The 21,059-nt window shown below is 36.4% G+C and overlaps 1 protein-coding gene across 3 annotated transcripts in view; it reads left to right on the top strand.

Moving 5' to 3' along the window:
- Positions 1-17,013, top strand: part of LOC121327884 (rho guanine nucleotide exchange factor 7) — a 40,303-nt gene extending 23,290 nt beyond the window's left edge. For 2 of the 3 annotated variants that reach the window (XM_041272189.1, XM_041272191.1), the window contains 12 exons: positions 490-549; positions 1,990-2,136; positions 2,970-3,056; positions 3,174-3,252; positions 3,608-3,747; positions 4,391-4,615; positions 5,612-5,705; positions 6,239-6,328; positions 8,882-9,058; positions 14,556-14,655; positions 15,164-15,218; positions 15,644-17,013. In XM_041272189.1, coding sequence (XP_041128123.1) covers positions 490-549; positions 1,990-2,136; positions 2,970-3,056; positions 3,174-3,252; positions 3,608-3,747; positions 4,391-4,615; positions 5,612-5,705; positions 6,239-6,328; positions 8,882-9,058; positions 14,556-14,655; positions 15,164-15,218; positions 15,644-15,766 — 1,377 coding nt within the window. In that variant the 3' untranslated portion in view covers positions 15,767-17,013. The remainder of the gene's footprint in view (positions 1-489; positions 550-1,989; positions 2,137-2,969; positions 3,057-3,173; positions 3,253-3,607; positions 3,748-4,390; positions 4,616-5,611; positions 5,706-6,238; positions 6,329-8,881; positions 9,059-14,555; positions 14,656-15,163; positions 15,219-15,643) is intronic. The other variant, XM_041272190.1, reaches the window with a different exon arrangement.
- The last annotated feature ends 4,046 nt before the right edge of the window (positions 17,014-21,059 follow it).

Here is a 21,059-nt window from a genome sequence, read left to right as displayed (position 1 = left end):
TTGCTGTCAGCATCCATGAGAAAGATGACTCGAGCCAGAGAACTTGAGAGCTAGAAACTGTCTGCCTTTTATATAATGAGGTGGATGATCTGGTGTCGCTGACCTCTCTGCTGGCAAAACCTGAGCCTTTTCCCTCTGTCATATCTGGTGCTGATTTGAAAACCCTCTGTAACAGATTACCTGAATCGGCAATAAAGCTGTCGGCAGTGGGATGATTATAATCTCTGACTGAGACTTACTGCCAAATCATTATGGTTCAAAACAGGGTGTTTTTAAAGGTGTGTGTTTTTTTATTTAGAGTGTTGATATTTCCTTTTACCCAAAGTCCCAAAAGAATATGCACAGTCATAAAGAGATTTGTATTTATTTATTTATTACGTATGACTTTACCCAACTGTGATACTGTAAGAACGTTTCTGGATTATGCAAAATTCACATTCAAATAAACTGTAACACTGGTAACACTATCTGCATTCTTCCCTTTTATAGGACTATCACCCTGATCGACCAGACATTCAGAAATCCATGACAACCTTTAAAAATCTTTCTGTAAGTCCATGTCCTGTTCTGTAGAAGCCTGAGCAATTTACAAGGCGCTCTCTCTATTGCAGAGACCATAAGATTGCAAAAGACAACACAAAATAGTAATGTATATGTGTGCTTGCTCAGCCCACAAGTAAAATTCAAATCTATTTCAAACACAGAAGTTTTGAATGTGTTTAGCAGGTGCAAAGGCATTTAGCCGCACATCGTCCGTGGAATTCGTCAGCTACCTCTGTAACTGGGTATCTTTTTTGTCAGTGCTTCAGTACATTGTATGCCTGATCAGTGCTGTTCCTAATGCAAAGCATGGAGGTAAAACAAAAACAATAGGGTTATTATATTAAAGATCACAAAACAGTGAGAATGAGATGTGTTTCTAGTTTTTGTTTGGAAATGTCATGATTAATTAATAATGAGCAAATTATTCAGTTGTTAGTGTTGTGGTTGGAATTAATTCTGTTCCTTTTTTCCTTCTCTTATTTGCTTTATTTCTAGTATCTGTATTTTTTAAATTTTTCTTATTTGTTATGTTGACTTTGTGAAGCCGGTGGGTTCTCCCTGCAAATTCACGACAACAGCTACAGTAAGAAAATAATTGACACATTCAATACCAGACTGCCGCAGTTGAAGTCAGAGCATGAACTAACTGGGTCATCCTGAAATGCACTCTGATATGGTGTTTAAGATCATCTGTGTGAATTAGCCTTTAGAATGGGCCACTCTGTACCTTCACTATATAAGTAGGCATTCTAGGGCTGGTTTGTAGCTCTTTATGCTAACTGGGTTTTTGCACAAAGCTTCTCTTGTGTTTTATTTAACTGCATCCAATAGGTTTTGGCAGAGATGAATTGTTTTTAGGTATTGTAGTTTAGAGAGGTCTGCCATGCACTGGATTTCCTTGATGAGCTCTTTCTTCATCCCACATGTGCTGTGTTTAGTAGCGACAGATTTGAATATGTTGGAGGCACTTTGGTTTTTTTTCACTCTCTGTGACCTGTGGTGGTGATAGACCTTGAGTCTTGTTTTACCTTGTTTAGTCATGCCAAATGTCATTACTCAGTTGTTTTTTTTTCATTGGCAGGTGATAAAATGTTCATTTTGATTACATTTTTTTAAACCTAGGTTGGCAACATTTAAAGCTGTTATTTCACAGTCCATCTCTGGTTTTATCCCCCATAAAGTTTGTAGATGACAAGTCAAGGCATTTCACTAAATATATTGGGGATATCTATCTATATCTCTATCTTTCTTTCTCTCCGTCCATCATGTCATTTAATATCAGTTAGAGTTCAACATAAACATGGTGTGAAAAGAACATGGACATTAGCAATGTCCAAATTAAACGAATGGTATCCACATTCAAACAGCCATTATGTGTTGATCAATGGTTTGTAATAGTCCTGGTTTAAATTAAATATATCTGAATGAAATGATTCATTTTGGCAGGCGCAGTGTCAAGAGGTACGGAAGAGGAAGGAGCTGGAGCTGCAGATCCTGGCTGAGGCAATTCGCTGCTGGGAGGGAGAAGGCATCAAGACACTGGGCACTGTCCTCTACATGTCACAAGTCATGATACAGTGTGCAGGGAGTGAGGTGAAACACTGGGGACAATGTGTTGTATGTCTGGAGAAATGACAAGATAATTATATACAGTACTGATAACTGACTATTTTGATGATGCAAATCTGAATTATAACTTGTGCAAATTTAGAAAAGTAATAAAAGCCATTATATTGCTCAGAACGCAGACAGAGACAGCATAGTAGCAGGGGGGTGTGGCCCCAGTGTGCGTGCCTTTATTTTACAGCTAGACAGTACAATATGTAACATGTTAAAGTAGAAAAAATATTATCATTTATTACATTCCACATAAGTCGCAACAAAAAATATATAATGTATACAATCTATATAAAAATCACAGCACAACATTTCCAGCAAGTTGGGCACTGTTTAAGCGAGGCATTTCAGAATGACGTGCTTACCTTTTTTCTATCCCATAAGATTCTGACTCCCTCTAAAGCAGTACAATGCTTTTTTGTCCCAGATGGCATTCCATAGAGATCACTATGCAAGCACGTGCATAATCTGGTTTGTTTACTTTTTGCTGTCCACAAATTTTACATAGAGGCTCAAGAGCTGCTGGGTGTATTGTGTTTTTTTATGTATTTGTATTAATCCTCACATCACACTGAGCTCTTTTTCATTTTTAAAACTGTTGCGCAACTTCTGGTGCGGCGGTAAATAACTGGTATAAAGGTATTTTTGCCATTTCTAGCGAATACAAACATCTGATTTGTCCCAGTACTAGTTATAACAATGATACAATTATTCTCTCCTGCATTGTCACACACTGAAGCGAGTCATTTACACATTTCCAGAATTGTAATTTTCTGTTAACAAACCTTTGTGTCTCAATATCTTTTCAGGAAAAGAATGAGAGGTACCTGCTCCTGTTCCCCCATGTATTGCTGATGTTGTCAGCCAGTCCCAGGATGAGTGGCTTCATTTACCAGGCAAGACATTTCTGTTGGTTCATTTCTGAGACGTCAGGGGCCAAGACTCTGAAAGCCTGAGTAAGATGTGAAATGTTTCATCACTATGGTTTAAATAGGCCTGGCGTTTCTTTCTAGGGTAAACTGCCATTAACAGGAATGACAATCTTGAAACTAGAAGACAGTGAAACCAACAAGAATGCTTTTGAAATTTCAGGTAAGGTTAGAGTTTGGAACTCTTCATATATACAATACATTTTATTGGGGGGTGGGGGGGCTGTGTTTTTTTTTTTTTTTTTTTTTTTTGATGAAGTAAAACAAACTATAAAAGTCAACTGTTTTTAAAGTATGTTTAATGGCATGTATGAAACAATCAAGCCAAATATGTCATATGTTGCTTATTATATCTTTAAACTGTATTGTGTATTTCAAAAAAATATATTTAAATTGTTGTACGATATAACAGTGCACTATTAAATTATAGCAATAATTTGTCTAATACAAATTTTTTTTGATAAATACATGTGTGTTAATATATTACCTTTTAATACACATACCTATGTTTGCTATAGGAAATATGATAGAACGGATAGTAGTGACCTGCAACAATCAGGAGGATCTGCATGACTGGGTAGATCATCTCCACAGACAGGCTAAATTCGCTAGTATAGGAACCCCTACTATAAAGCCACTGTCTGTACCGTGTCACACAGTAAGTACTGCATTAGAGAAATTACTGGCTTTAAAATATATATATAAAAACAGTAATTAAATGTAGTATTTATTTATATATTTTTCATTTTCTTAACGGCAGCAGCATATCCTAATACTGCCTGTCTTAACTGCTGTAATAATCCAGCTGGTGTTTTCTCCCCTGGAGTGATTTATTGAACACATTATTAATATGACGACATGCAATAAAAACAAAAGGAAACCAAATGGCTTTTGAAGGTAGTCTTTAGGAATGTGCTTTGTGTCTGAAATCAAATGATTTCAGAGAAAAAAAAAACAAAAACAAACTATCATTAAATTGGTGGGTATGATTTTTAAACCCCTAATGTATGGACAATAATGCAAAATGATCTGTAATTTGAAAAATTTAAATAAGAGTGTAATTTGTTTATTGTGGTGACAGTAATGGCCAGGATAAGACTTTGTGAACTGGACAAAAAGTAGCTGTGTGTGAAAGGTTACTATTTTAAAATAATAATAATAATAAAATACCTTGATATATAATATACTGGGTTAAAGACAACCAATACATTTTCTGCTGTTTAAATCTGCTGTTTTCCTACTGGCTGTTTTTAGTTTTCAAAGCATCTTAACATTCCCTTTTTTTCCTGTTTCTATTCCAGCTCCCTTCACATCCGGTAACACCATCCAGCAGGCATTCAGAGAACAGGCCAGCGACGGGGACTCCTGCCTACCACACCCTCCCCCACCCCTCCTCTCACGGGACCCCTCACAGCACAATGATGTGGGGCCCCCTAGAGCCCCCCAAGACACAGAAACCGTGGAGCCTGAGCTGCTTGCGACCTGCACCCCCTTTGCGACCGTCCGCGGCCCTCTGCTATAAGGAGGTAAAACACCCAAGTTCACTAATCGTATGCTGCAGGACCCATGAATGGCAGGGAAGGTAATAGTATTAACTTTCACTGAACTATACATGAACAATGTCTGCATGTATATGAACCTAAACAATATATTGGTACCTTAAGCATTAATAAAGCACCATGCATTATTCGTCTATGAATGATTATATTTTCGAGATACATAATTTCTTCTTGCCAATTTGGATTTTGGAAAAAAATTAGGCAGGGTGTAAGGGCTAGAGTAATAGTTTAAACTGATTGTACGAATGATTGTGTTTCCATGTTTCCACTCTCTTGCATCCTTTGTTTTTTTTGGGGGAGGTTTAACCTCTATCCTTCCTACACTTGTTTTCTTCCTCTCGGCTTAACCTTCTGCCAAAAACATGAACATAATTATGACTGTCAGCTGATTCCACTTGGGTGCTAGTTACCATGGTAATGAAACAAGTAGAATAATACAATACTTTAAGTGCACACATTATGCATGGAATGTATGGGTTGTAGGTAGATGCAGAAGTACAACGTACTTATTTGCAGTAGAGAATTTAGCACATATCTAAAGCTGAAGTTTTTTGGCAATAATATGTATCCTATTCCAAAAAGGTGAAGTGTAATATATTGTTGAATTGTAAGTGTACAGCTTCATTATTCTGTGATTTATTATTGAACCATGAATTTGTATACTGATTATTTTGGGTATGATCTGTTGCTTTTCTGTTAGATGCACCAAAGGTTAGAGTAGTGGGCTGTTGTGCTCAGTAGTACTGGTGGATAGCACTGAGTCGTTTTAAGCTGAAAGTCTATATTAATTGAACATTTTGTACATCTACAATTTTACTTGTTAATTTTTCGGGGTTCAGCATTAAAACATATGTAAGTGCACAGATCTTTCCCTGTTCTGAGGATGGATTTTATCCAAGAAAAAACTGAGCCCAATAAAGCACAGTTTCAAAATGTGATTTTTTTTGTCTTCTTTTTTTAAAGGATCTTAGTAAAAGTCCTAAAACTATGAAGAAACTGCTTCCTAAACGCAAACCTGAACGTAAACCATCCGATGAAGAGTTCGCAGTGAGAAAGAGTGAGTTGCAGTACTGTACAGCTGCTACATATTGGGTAACCTCAGACCTTACTGAATAAATGCCTTTGGATCTGGGGTATGTTCAGAAGCTTTATTTAAAGAAAAAATAACCCTTTTCAGTTCAAAGACTAGGGCCTAGATTGATGTTGGGAAGTCCCAGGCAGTATTTATTTATTTTTGATATTAGCGACTGTTTGGCTTGGTGCTACCAGGTGCACCAGAGCTTTCCTCCACAGCTCTGTGAACCCTGACCTGGCCCAACTGCCAATTGACCTGGATTATGTGGTGACTGTGCGATGCCGGCTCATTTACAATCAACAGACTGGTTTAACAGGGAGCAAACCCAGCCAGCCATAACATTTCAGAATGCAGCAATTTAGTTAAAATATTTATGTTCCTAAAATTTGCTGTTTTCAAAGTGGGTTTGGAATTGTATTCTTGTGTTTGCTCAACACTTGATCAAAAAATATTTAATATTTAATCCTGTAAGTAATAGGAGCTTAGTTTTTAGAGCTGTTTGTTTTCTCTTTCAGGTACAGCTGCCCTAGAAGAAGATGCTCAGATTCTTAAAGTAATAGAAGCTTACTGTACTAGTGCCAAAACACGTCAGACGCTAAATTCAAGTAAGTCATTAAAACCGTCTTTTTCCACAGAGTGTTTAAAATGGCCCTCGTGACGTTACTTGCAGTGAACAAAGAGATACGTGTGTTGTTGCCAAGGAAACTTTACCGTTCTTCCCAACACACATTCTTATTTGTTGTAATAATGTCTGTTTCTGTGAACAACTATAAACCATGAGATATACCAGGATTAAGATTATTTAATACAAAAATAATTTATAGAAAACACACTCTGATTTAATAAAATAAATGTGTTAGTTTCATACACTTTGAACAAACAGCATGCTCAAAGATGTTTTCAGTAGTTTGGTTCCAGCAAAACTGTGTTTTACTTCAGAGGGGCAGGCATGTAAGCTGTCCAGTAAGAACTGACTTTTCTCATTTTAAACCACTTCATAGTCCTGTTAAAATGTTTACTACACTTGACTGCCCAAGATGAATCCCTTACAGGGTCAAAAAGGGATGAAAAATATCAGCAGGCAGGTACTATGCTTTGTGAAATAGTTTTACTTAAGCCAAAATCCTAGCAGTGATATTGGATTTATTTCTGTACATTCCTAACAAGAAGGAAATTGACAGGGATGTAAGTGAACATTTTTGTGTTTTTACCTTTGATTCCCAGCGACTTTCCTCAGCAATAGAAATTGTATTGAAATGAACAAATGCATTTTTGTTCACATTGCAAAAAAAATCCATGAAATATATATAGCTACATATTCCTTCAAATTTAAGACGCAGCCCAATTTTACCACCCTCAATTTGAGAAAAAAATAAAGCATCAAATAAATATGCATTTACAAAGATACAACCTCAATTATGCTTAAAAACAGTGTTGTTGTAGATTAACCACAGAGCTTGTTTATTGTGCTGCGCACTGTATAATACTTAAGATGGCGTCTCTGTTATACACATTGACAGGGCCTTTTTAAAACGCAGGGTGTGGGCATAGTTGCCTGTCATCTGTTGGATAACACAGGGGAGATTGCTGAATTTAAAACAAGAACCAAGAACAAACTCAAAATGTATCTGTCTGGAGTCTGAACAATTAAAAGAAAGATGAGGAGCACATTAATGTAAACAAAATGACCTGCATATAAGTGTTGCTGTCAGTTGTTTTGTTTCAAGTAGCAGCTGCTGCAAATTAATGTTTTGTTTGGTTTAGTTAAGAACCCTGTTGAGCTAGCTTGTTTGTGTCAGGTGATTTTTGAGAATTATCGTTTGGATATTATTGATATTTGACGTAAATGAAAATTTAAAGAAACAAGGTGCTATGATGACCTATGTTTAACTAACTATCATCAAAGGGAGTTATCATATAGGGTTTCTCATCACCACCTGCTTTCACGAAACTGCATTAGATACATTTTGCTTTTTTTGTGTTTCTGTGTGTGTGTGCACGGTGCTGGTGTGGTCATTGTTCAGTGTTCGGATGAGGATACTGTTCTGTAGGAACCACTGACCGTCGCAACACTCACTGTCATCCCAGTAGCCCAGCAACCACAAGGGCATTGAAATACTGTGTTATTTCTTGGCATATCGAAAAATATTGGTCTGATCAGCATTTCCGATCTGTTCAAGTTGGTACTGTTTGTTAGAAATGCTGAAATTCTAAATGGTTCTCTTGGAATTCCTCAGGAAGCTTAGTTCCTCTTATCAGCAGTAAAAGTCATGTTGCTGCTTGTGTATTCGGGCAGATGCATGTGTTGTCTTTTTTTCTCTGCAGTCAGTCGCATTGCTGTTTGTGTACTTGGATAGTCATGTCTTTTGTTGGCGATTTTATGCATGCATCACTATACTATACTTGAATTTAAGATGCAGGGTATGTTTGAGAAACAAAATTGTTAAAAAAAAATAAAAATATTAAAGAAAAGCTTGTCTTAAATTTGAAGGAATGCGGTATCAGCTTTATATCAATATTTGGGGAATTTAGACGATACAGTGTTGCTCAAACACGTAGCTATAAAAAAGGTTTAAAAAAAACTATAAGCATTTAATTCTTAGCAATCCACCATCTGATTTTTTTTTTTTTATCTGAGCTTTTTAATAATTTGGGAATCAAAGGCTTACATCACCCTGTTTAGTCCTTTTTGTTAATTACCACGATTTTCTATATGGTCAGTATAAAGCCACTATTGGTAGTTTCTGAAAATACGCTTTCTCTGTGTCTCCTGAAATTATACTTACACCTCATTTTTGTATATCTCCATACTAACCCTTTGACATTAACATTTGCCACTTTGAGTTACTGCATGATAGCTTGACTGTCCACGAGTGGATTACTTAAAATACACTTTTCTGTTAAAAAAAAATTAGCAAAAAGGAAAAAGGTCTTGTCAGTCTATGATCCACCTTGAGGGTATTAGAACGTAGAGATCTGCCTTAACATTTGACTTTTTTTTTAACATTGTTTTCTCTCTTCCTTCTCTTCCCTTCACCTTTTGCGTTTTTGTTCTTTTTTTGTTTTGGGTTTGTTGCTTTCACTCTCCCATTCTCCCTTCATGATGTTCTTCTCTGCCCTCCCATCTGTATTATTTCATGTCACCCACACACCCTTAGCATGGCAAGGCACTGACCTGATGCATAATCACGTCTTGGCTGATGACGACCAATCAAGCCTAGAATCGTTGGGTCGTCGCAGTAGTCTTTCCCGCTTGGAACCTTCCGACCTCTCTGAAGACTCTGATTATGACAGTATATGGACAACCCATAGTTACAGAATGGGGTCTACATCTCGTAAGAGCTGTTGCTCATATATCTCTCATCAGAACTAAGGCACTCCTAAACTTTTCTTAACAACTGTTTGTTGCATTGATTGTTTACTGTTTCTGTGCTGTTTTTGCTGCAGTTTGGTGTTTATCTTCTCTACTGTGGTTTTCCAAAGTAAATTGGGAGGAGGAGGGTAAAGGGGGGTATATGTGTGTGTATGTGTGTGTGTATATATATATATATATATATATATATATATATATATATATGTATATATATATATATATATATATATATATATATATATATATATATATATATATATATATATATATACATACATATATACATTTTGCATTATGTTAAGTGACATGTACAGATGGTTCTTGCTTTGATTCCTTGAATGATGAATTTGTAGATTTCTAGTTTTGTGAGTCGAGTGTTCCTTATTTACCACTATGTACATTCATAGTGTTTGCTGTGATGTATTTATTTCCAGGATCCCCACTGGAAGGAACGGAGCTGGATAAAATGATCAGATATTGTACTTGCAACTGCAGTATTGATATATTTTGGTTGGTGTGTGTATGTATGTATGTATATATATACACACACACACACACACACAATGTATACCATTTCCAATTCTTTCCGAACAGAAGTGGGCATCATATCAACGAGCTGTTTTAGTAAATGACCATCAGATATGTTTGCATTATAGAACATAGTTAAGAAGATTTCACCTGTAAATACCTAGAGTTTCTGTTCTTAAGTATGGCTGTACAGTGGCTTGCGAAAGTATTGACCCCCCTTGGCATTTTTCCTATTTTTATCTTACAACCTGGAATTAAAATAGATTTTTATTTGGATTTCATGTAATGGACATACACAAAATAGTCCAAATTGGTGAAGTGAAATGAAAAAAATAACTTGTTTAAAAAAAATTCTAAAAAATAAATAACGGAAAAGTGGTGCGTGCATATGTATTCACCCCCTTTGCTATTAAGCCTCTAAATAAGATCTGGTGCAACCAATTACCTTCAGAAGTCACATAATTAGTTAAATAAAGTCCACCTGTGTGCAATCTAAGTGTCACATGATCTGTCACATGATCTCAGTATATATACACCTGTTCTGAAAGGCCCCAGAGTCTGCAACATCACTAAGCAAGGGGCACCACCAAGCAAGTGGCACCATGAAGACCAAGGAGCTCTCTAAACAGGTCAGGAATAAAGTTGTGGAGAAGTACAGGTCAGGGTTGGGTTATAAAAAAATATCCGAAACTTTGAACATCCCACGGAGCACCATTAAAGCCATTATTAAAAAATGGAAAGAATATGGCACCACAACAAACCTGGCAAGAGAGGCCCGCCCACCAAAACTCACGGACCAGGCAAGGAGGGCATTAATCAGAGAGGCAACAAAGAGACCAAAGATAACCCTGAAGGAGCTACAAAGCTCCACAGCGGAGATTGGAGTATGTATCCATAGGACCACTTTAAGCCATACACTCCACAGAGCTGGGCTTTACGGAAGAGTGGCCAGAAAAAAGCCATTGCTTAAAGAAAAAAATAAGCAAACATGTTTGGTGTTCGCCAAAAGGCATGTGGGAGACTCCCCAAACATAAGGAAGAAGGTACTCTGGTCAGATGAGACTAAAATTGAGCTTTTTGGCCATCAAGGAAAACGCTATGTCTGGTGCAAACCCAACACCTCTCATCACCCAGAGAACACCATCCCCACAGTGAGGCATGGTGGTGGCAGCATCATGCTGTGGGGATGTTTTTCATCGGCAGGGACTGGGAAACTGGTCAGAATTGAAGGAATGATGGATGGCGCTAAATACAGGGAAATTCTTGAGGGAAACCTGTTTCAGTCTTCCAGAGATTTGAGACTGGGACGGAGGTTCACCTTCCAGCAGGACGATGACCCTAAGCATACTGCTAAAGCAACACTCGAGTGGTTTAAGGGGAAACATTTAAATGTCTTGGAATGGCCTAGTCAAAGCACAGACCTCAATCCAATTGAGAATCTGTGGTATGACTTAAAGATTGCTGTACACCAGCGGAACCTATCCAACTTGAAGGAGCTGGAGCAGTTTTGCCTTGAAGAATGGGCAAAAATCCCAGTGACTAGATGTGTCAAGCTTATAGATACATACCCCAAGAGACTTGCAGCTGTAATTGCTGCAAAAGGTGGCTCTACAAAGTATTGACTTTGGGGGGGTGAATACTTATGCATGCTCAAGTTTTCAGTTTTTTTGTCTTATTTCTTGTTTGTTTCACAATAAAAAATATTTTGCATCTTCAAAGTGGTAGGCATGTTGTGTAAATCCAATGATACAAACCCCCAAAAAATCAATTTTAATTCCAGGTTGTAAGGCAACAAAATAGAAAAAATGCCAAAGGGGATCAATACTTTCGCAAGCCACTGTAAATACAAGCACCAGAACAGTATAATACAATATGAGAGAAATTTTGTAGAACCTACTGTTTTTCCAAATGATCTCAAGTGAGCAGTGTTGACTGGTGGACTTCAAAAGAATAACAAAAGTGTTGTGTTGCATAACCTGTTCATGCAACTGTCTCTCTGTTTTAGCATTGTCTGGCGCTTTGTTTTTAATTGCAGCTTTCTTGCACAGCTTGGTAAGTTTTGTTCATGGTTATTTTAAGTGAGGCGTTGGTTTTCCCAGTGGAGTTACTTAAGTCTGGAAACATCAAAGTGTAAATGTTGTGTACTGTGAAATTTACCTATGCCTTATACTTTAGGCTTGATGAGATTAGTTTTACTGTTTTGTGTCTATTAGGGTTATTTATTTAATTACTTATACAAAACATAATGAGTAAACAAACCCATTGTGCTCCTGCTTGTGTTGACTGAGACGCAATGCAGCAGTAGTCATCGTTCTCGCTGGAAAAGATGCTTGTAAAATAGTATTGAATTCTACGGATAATTCTGGTATTTTTCTATTTATTTTAATTTATTTGACTTCTGCTTTTTTATTTATGTATGTATTTATTTATTTATTTATTTGTGTGTTTTTACGATCTGGTCACTTTGAGGTTATCTGGCCCGACACTTGAAAACCTGCTCTATTGCTGATCTTGGTGTATTTCTATTGTGTTCATTGAAGTCAGTCAGGTGGTCAGTGAATCACCATTGATGGTTAACACCAGTTTGATTAATACAGTGGCAGGGTACCCAATTACACCCCATTTTCTCCCAATCATTTTTTCCTTCACCACAGCTCAGGAGAACTGAAAGCTTAGTGGGCGTCCTCTCCCCTGACCGAGCCAGCTTCCTCTTTTACACCCAATGTGTCTAATCAGCAGTGCAAGATTTAACACTAATATTACCTGCATGTTAGAGCAAGTTTAAACAGCCTTTTTTAAATTGGTTTAATTGGAATGTATTTGGAAACAATGACTAATTGCTTATGAATTGGGGTACTTTAGAACTGAATATCTGTATTGTAGTATAGTATTGTAAGAGTAGTAGGAACTGCCACTGTTTTACTGTATGTGAGGTAAACAAAAAAAATCCGACCTACTATTTATTTAGTTTACTTTTTTACTTTTTGTTTTGTAAACTTGCAAATAATTACCTATATTAAATAATAAGGTACTGCTGGGTGATGTATTGAACGTGGTGTGCATATGGGCAGCTATGAATGCTTATGCAAAATAAATGCACATGGCCAGGATATTATTAACTTAAAATAAAAAATAAATAACATGTACTTTAATGTGCAGAAAAAAGAAAAAAAAAACTAGGCCAAATTGAAACGAATTTGGAAATTAGTAAGTTGTTGTAATCATTTTGGCCATATTTATATATAATGTCTTGCATAATGGATCATTTTGCCAAATGTGGTGTGGTGTATTGCAGTTGAGAACAAAATAGTCTTAATATTGTGACATTTTCTCTGTGAATATATATATATATATATATATATATATATATATATATATATATATATATATATATATATATATATAAATAAAGCAAAGCAAATCTTTATATATAAATATAAACTTAACTTTTTTTTTTTTTGTTTTTTTTTTTTTTTTTTTTTTTTTTTGGCTAAAGAGCCAACTTAAATAGGTAATTGCCTTTAAAAAAAATCTTAACTGTATGTATATTTGAATGTTGCATATTTATTGTACAGTGTGTATTATCAGTGTTTTGCAGATGGCAGTGAAGTGTTTTGATTTAAGTCATCTACATTGTAATATACCATTTGAAATAAATTTTGCATTTGTTAGATTTGTTTTTTTTATTATTATTTCTATGGTTGATAAAGATGTATAATTACAATAATATATACTATAGAACACTAATGTTAAAATTATTATATACAGGGCAGTTCTAAACTGATTTATTTCAAAGGGTCACTGGTTAAGATTAACAATACATTGCTGTTTAGTTAACTGAATCACAGAGACCATGGATTTGTTAATTGTTAAATAATTGCGTTTCTTAGACGGAAGGAATGACGAAATAACATGCATCTTCTATTAAGGAGCCAGCACGAATGATTCTGGAATCCTCCGACACACGTTTGTTTTATTCTTTTGAGATTTTGGCTGAAAGGTGCTTAAAATGTAATTTTGTTACCAAATCTTGAATATAATTTTTTTAAATCACATACTCCTTGTACTACTACTCTAATATATATATATATATATATATATATATATATATATATACTCATTTTTAATGGGATGACATGATGATTTCCATCTACATAAGTGTTCTACATCACATGTAATAAAATTGTGTGGATTTAAATTGGTTAAAGGTCCGCACAAATATCCTAAGAATGATTTGAAGTGGTTGGTATACTATGATGGTACATAGCCCAAACCCAGCTTGGTTCAGGTCCAGCCCTGATCAGTAGTAGTTTAAAAATAAAACAAAAACATTGCAATTTGTTTTTGTGGCTCTTGGCACAGTACCTAGTAGACGAGTCACAACATGGAAATCTATCTTGAACCTTTTGTTGGCTGTCGGATTGATGTGGTCTGACAGCTGCTCCCATTATTTGCGATTGCTCCATTCTGGGCAGGGGAGAGTCACGATGCTGGAGAAGCATGAGAAGTGACTAGCTGTGCTGAACTTGTTCTGTGTTTTTGGAGAAGATTCCGGTAACTTTTGACTCTACTTTCATCCCAAGAGATGGGGATCCATCCTATCAAAATACTGCAACTACCTAGCCCCATGGACATAAATTGTTCATACAAAGAAATTATGAAAAATATGATAGCTGTGAACATTGATTAAACTGTATGTTACTGTATATTAAAAAAAAAAGTTAAATTCAATATAGCCCTACTGTAATTTTGCTTTTTGTATTTTCGTGGGAAAACTGGAAGATCAATGCATGTTAAGAATGAAAATCAAAAATGCTTGTGAACTAGTAAGAGTGCTTAGAGTGTAACTGTGGTGTATTTTGCTGAAAGAAGCACAAGGTTACTTGAAACGCCACACTGAAACTGAGCTGTTGACTCTTGTTTTATAACAGGTTATAGGAAAGAATCGGGCCCTCACATGCTGTTTCCCGAAGAGGAGAAGATTATTGTTGAAGAAACCAAAAGCAATGGTCAGACTGTAACAGAAGAGAAGTAAGAGCGGATTATTTATATCCTTATACAAGCTTTATTGGGAGATTTGCAGAAAACGGATAACAAAAAAAGGGATCTGTGTCCAGTTTCTTATTTGAACTTAAATGTTTTGCTTAGTCTGTATGATTAATCTTTTTAAATTAAGAAAAAAAAAAAAACATAACCAGGTAGTTTCCTGCCATGTTCATGTTGGAGAAAAGAGCTGCAAAACACCTGGATCTGTTGAAAAACAAAGAATCAAAATGATATCATGGTCTACTGCAAAGACCTTTTAATTGTGGAAGGGTCAGGCTTGGAACATGCTTCACTGTACCTTTTCTACTGTTTAGTGTTTCAAGAAAATTGCAATGCATATTACAAAATAGAATAAAACAAAATAAATATATTATGTGGTCCAACTCATGACAATGTATTAAAGAAAAAGAAACCACTGTAGGCATTCGGTTCTACCATTTATTGGTACCTGTGTGTATCAATATTAATTGGATCTAAACATTTATTTTTAAAGGAGCCTCGTGGACACAGTTTATGCATTGAAGGATGAAGTACAAGAATTAAAACAGGTAGGTACAGTAGAAAAACACTGTAAGATAGCCTCATTGCTGCACATTTATTGGTGTACAAGTGAGGGTCATTTTAGTGTCTACTGCTGTTTTTTACCCTGAAAGGCAGGCAGATTTGTATGGCATGAGTAGAGCCTGGTAGGTACAATATCTTGTTCTGGGGTGCCCAATAGTAATAGACTTTTGGGAATGCTGTTCAAAATCAATGTGAGCATGCATGTTTGTTTCTATAAATCTCTCCCCTCTCAAATTGGTTGATGTCAAAATTGGCACCTGGACTTTTTGTGACACGTGACCTTTTCAACAAGAAGCATGGGTTCTGCACCTAGAAAGTTTTTGTAATCCAAAACGTTTCATTTAACCTTTTTAAACATTTCTGAATTTAAAAGTTTTTAAATGTGACAACATGTTCTTGTTTAATGCAGGATAACAAGAAGATGAAAAGGTCACTGGAAGAGGAACAAAGAGCCCGTAAAGAACTGGAGAAACTTGTTAAGAAAGTATTAAAGAGCATGAATGATCCATCCTGGGATGAAACCAATTTGTAACTCATTTACCTGGGTGTGTAATAAACAAAACACACACACACACACACACACACACACAAAAACAGCATTGATCGTTCAGCAGGACACGTAACAGATTTAAGACGCTCACAATATTGGAATTAACGGAACTTACCCAAATCTTCAGGGATCAAGCCAGCCATTTGTCTTAAGATTGTGATTGATGTGACAATAAGTGAGAATAATACCAAACTTGAAAGTGGTGTTAACAATTCTCTGTAAAACTTGGTGCTGAGAGGCTGCTTGACGCATTATGGAATCCCCCTGTGATCACAACACTGGCCTTACATGAGCTTGAGGGAAGAAGCATCTAAAAGTTCCTTATCAGTCAACTGTTCAGGGTCCTGTTGCAGATCTGGTGCTGTCAGCCAATCCTGTGAGCAATCTGACATCTGGCATACCAGCAGAAATGACAAGCGTTGGTCTTAAATGTGGCTCTTAACTTGCCCCAGAGGGGACCAAAAACGTAGGGTTTGGAAAGTGAAGATAGAAATCCAATTTTGAAGAACATGCTTCGGAGGGGGCAATGCTTGGTGGAGATGCTGCCTTTGCTATGCCCAAACTGAGAGCACTTCATTCTCCACTGGCCAGGACTGTTGTCCTATGCCTTTAGGAGCACACACTGTAACACAGATTAAAAGAATGGCAAACAGCAGTACAACTCACTGAGAATACTGGACAATTTTCAGGTAAATTGAATAGCGATTGTCTTTCGGGACCTTTTGTAGATTTTGTTTTGAAATTACCTCATTTTGGCGCATGTGTAGTGTTTATTTTGTGGGGGGGGGGGTCTTTTATATTGTTTAATACAAGGTTCTGAAATCTCTTTTTTTGTAAATAACACTGTTCTTTGTGACTTCAGTAATGTATTTCTTAAGGCTCTTCATGTATCCTGTCGTCTTAACGGTCACAGTTTTTATAAGTAGCAGAAAGCTGTTCTCTTGTCAGTTACAGAACGGGAATAAAAGATTACTGTATGAATTGTAGAAGTATATCTGGAAAATCATTGTGCTGACAACACTTTTTATTTTCTAAGTTATGTATTTAAATTAACTTACCGTAATTAAACATTGTAGTAGAAATTCTGAACAAAGAATGTGTTTTTGGATTCCATGTGTGATTGTTACCAGAAACCTTATTTGTCTCTGTTCCTTTACTTGTGACCACTGTATTTATTTTTATGCCTCACTAACATGTAACGTGTTTGTTAATTAAATTTGTAAATAGTTGCCTTTTTGTTGGATTGCTTTTTTGGTTGATAATCCACCACCAGAAAAAGCTTTCTGCCAATACAAAAAAAAGGAGATGTGTGGTGGGGGAATCAAGTGTACCAGTAGTCCTGAGTGGGACGCAACAGCAAGAAGAAATGCACAAGGATGTATAGTGAATCAGAAGGGAGAGTTAAAAGGAAAGAGTAAGATCATGAAACAGAAGGTAGGCTAAAAAGAAAAGAACAAGATAGTATAACAAGAAGAAAATGAGTGACTTGGTGGAAAGAATGAGTAATTAAAGGTGAAAAAAGAACAAGATCGCAACAATGAGAAAATAAACCGCCTACGTTGTAGTAACTGTATTTCTGCTTCACAGACAAGGAAAGCAGGGAGAAACATGATTCTGATTAGTTCTGTCACTGAACATCTACACTCGCTGGCTATATTGTCATAACCTGGCTTTAGAAGATTACAGTTAAATAAGATTAGATTTAGTGATTCTTGGCATACAATGTACTGTATGTGTATAAGGAGAAAATAACGTGAACTGGAGCACACCAGGATGTCATGTTATAAAACTGAGAATAAAAGTAAAGACCAACTGCATTATTGCCATAGCAGTCAATGATACTCTGTGTTAGCCTCGTTCACAGTATACACTTCTGATACTAAGCTCTCATTATGAGGTTACAACCAGCGGTGCAAAGCTGTTTTCACTTGATTGTGTTCTATCTGGGGAAGACTTTTGTTCAAGCTGGTTCACTGACAGAGTCCCTGAAAGCCACACAGCACTCCATCAGCACAGTGCAGCTCTGGGGCACCTGTTCCAACCCAGTTAAATAAGGTGACCAGGCCAAAAGATGGCATTTAAATCATGTGAATTCTAGCAAACATTATTAGCCCCCACCCACTATAAACAGCACCAGAAATATGTTTTGTTTTTTTTGGCAAGTAGCTAAAGAGGAAAGTGTTCTATTAAAAGGATAAGAAAAATCTGACATTTAATTTAATCTCTTGAATCTGCTTTCAAAAGACGTAAAAACAGTCTTAAAATATTAGCTATTGTAACATACATTCAACACAGCAAATTGATATTAATGGCATAATGGAGTGGCAGCACAACCTAATTCATGTTGATGGGTGGAAGGTGCAGGGCTTTGTGCTGATGACACTGTGACATCGGCAGCCTGGGAGGAGATGAGTGAAAGACTGAGTGGATTTTCATTTAATTGGAAAGCCAGCAGAGATCTAAAGCAGTTAAGGTAGAAGATGTGCCTCCACCCCCCTCCCTGCACAACAGCATTGGGTGAAGGTTGTATATAAGGTGGCCTTATTAAAGTGACAAGGCAATTTAATTCCTTTGTGCGCAATGATTCTACTTCATTGATTTACAATGGAAAGGATATAATTTTGCTGGTGTTGGCAAAAAGCTAAAATGTCAGCCTTTTCAAATTGCCATACTTGCCTTGTTCCGGATGAATAATGAATAAGTCACCTTTTGTCTACAGTTAAATATTCCTGCATAAATACAAAGGAACATAAAAAACATAAAAGAGTGCCTGATTTATACTTAAAATATAGATCAAAACCTTTGATAAATGGTGGGTAGGAGCCTCACAGAGACCTGGAGTTGAAGAAAGCTGTGACGTTGAAAGGTATATACAATTCAGTAGTTTAAGGGGAGCACAATACAAATCTGTAGGATTTCAAATGCACATTACTCTCACTGGGTAAAGTTTGAAATGAAGCAGAAATTAGAACACAGCAAACCAGGACAACTAGTTGAAACAGCTTTCACAAATACTTAACTGCTTTCTAATGACAGTGACTATATATTTAACCAAATTATTTTATTTTTATTTGCATAGCACTTTTCTTATTGTATTAAAGGATCTCAAAGGGCAAAATGTTGCTTTCAAGAGTTCAAACCAGTGGCTTGTGTCTAAAAACACCATCCCTTGAAGCTAATGTGCTCACCAGAAAATGTTTAATCCACTACACTCTTCATGTAATTACCTTTATTTGTACAGAGAAAGGGAAGGAGCAACCAGGTGTCCCCACCTGCATGCATGTTTGTTATATATTTATATGTAAATTATGCATGTAAAATGCTACTAAATGTGAACAATGTTTGCAGGCTGTTATCACATTATTTTAGGTGAGACAGGACACGTCAGAGGGGACTGGGTGGTACAAGTTTGGTAGTAGCATGTAACACATAGATTGAGTTATAATGTGTTTTCATTAACAACAAAATCTGTAGGAAAAAATGTGCCATGCTAGCGTTCAAAAAGGTCAAACAAGCTACTTTGGTTAGGATCAAACGACACTGAAAGCAAACTGAGCAACTGTTTCACAAATAAGTTTGGAAAGTGGTCTTAAAATTAAAGTTGTAGTTGAAAATCCTCGGATACAGATTTATATGCAAAGAAAGTTTACTTTGTTACAAAAAATAATGGGGAACGAATATTCTCTGACACTTGCATGAAACGTGTAAAAGAGCTGGGTGTCTGTCCAGTGTTCCAGTGTTCCAGGTTGTTAGTCTGACAATATAAACGTAATGGTCATTTGAGGAGTATCTCCTGGAAAAAAAGAAATAATCTAGGATTGTTGTAATCTTGTGTGCTATCTAAACGTAAAGAATTATTTCTATCAATGTATACTTATATTGTACAATACTAGTCAATACATTATATTATGTAACTCTCTTTCAATGATTGCGTCTTAGTCAGTATGTGATTCTCATGATTTCTGCAACCAGGTAATCAAGTACACACTGCATACAAAAGACAACAACAACCTGTTGATTCTCCACAGCTTGGGTGCTGTTCCTATGTAAACACACTTTCATAAAGTATGGCTCTTTCACAAGCAAAAATCCGAGAGTCAGTGCATTCAAGATAAGACCTGTAAACTAACCGATTAGACTGAAGACCTTTAACTTGAACCTAATGCATGTGCTAAATACAGCGGACAGGTTTTGAAATATATACCGATCATTTTTTATTGAGACACACATTCAATGCCGCAAATTAATATTAATGACAGAACGGGTCGCTCGTCAGTCTGGCACACCTTGTTTAACTGTAACTCAACCAGCACTCTTTATGGTATTTTAAGGAGGATTATTTTCTTACAGTTTGATTCTCTAAACTGACAAATCTGTTGGAGAAGGTACACAAGAGTCGTATTTGTTTCTATCCCTCCAAATCTGGTAAATGTAGAAGATTGCATTCTATTGTCTATTTCACAGTTTACCTACAGACAACTAACAAATACATGTGTAAATCATAATAATGGGAAAAAAATGGCTTTTGGATTTTTGCATTAAAACAAAAGATTAATTAATAATAGGAATCTGTGCTGTATTGCATTGTAAAAAATAAATAAATAAAAATAAAAATTTATGCTGGAATATAATGCAGGGGGAATGTTTGTAAAATCATTTTGTGGGTCCCCTGCAGTTTAAAAAACATGGGGCGGGGTGGGAGCAGTTGTCATTGATGCTGCTTGAAAGTTCAAGGTTACTCACAACAGAAGACTCCACAGCAGACATGGCAGAGTTTGTTTCTGGCAATAAAGATTTGTCTGCTGAAGCAAGGCTTGTTGTTGATGGAGGTTTGCATCTAATTGAGAGCTGTGCAATAGCACTTGGAGCTCACTGAACAATCACAGAAAGCTGCCTGAAAACGAAGCAGCATTTATTACTGTTCCTATGACGTTTAATGTTGGAGGACGGTGCTTTAAATGGCACCTTTACTGTGTATAGTAACGGTAATAGGAGACGTGGTGGTCCAGTTGTCAAAGAAAATGGCTTAATACCAAGAGGTTCCTGCTTCAGATCCCAGCCACTGGACTCACTGTGTGCGACCCTGAGCAAGTCAGTGCACCGTTGTGAGACGTAACAACAAGGTCATATTGTAAGTGAATCTGCAGCAGCAATTGTTGAGATCCATAGTTCACCCCCTAGTCGTAAGCTGCTTTGGATAAAAGCACTTGCTAAATGACTAATTAATAATGTAATAGTTAGCATTGCCGTGACCTGAATCATGTACAGTATGTTC

The sequence above is a fragment of the Polyodon spathula genome, chromosome 15 (assembly GCF_017654505.1).
Source record: "Polyodon spathula isolate WHYD16114869_AA chromosome 15, ASM1765450v1, whole genome shotgun sequence".
Lineage (NCBI taxonomy): Eukaryota > Metazoa > Chordata > Actinopteri > Acipenseriformes > Polyodontidae > Polyodon > Polyodon spathula.
Note: the sequence above shows the minus strand (reverse complement) of the source record. Positions and strands in the feature narration are given on the sequence as shown.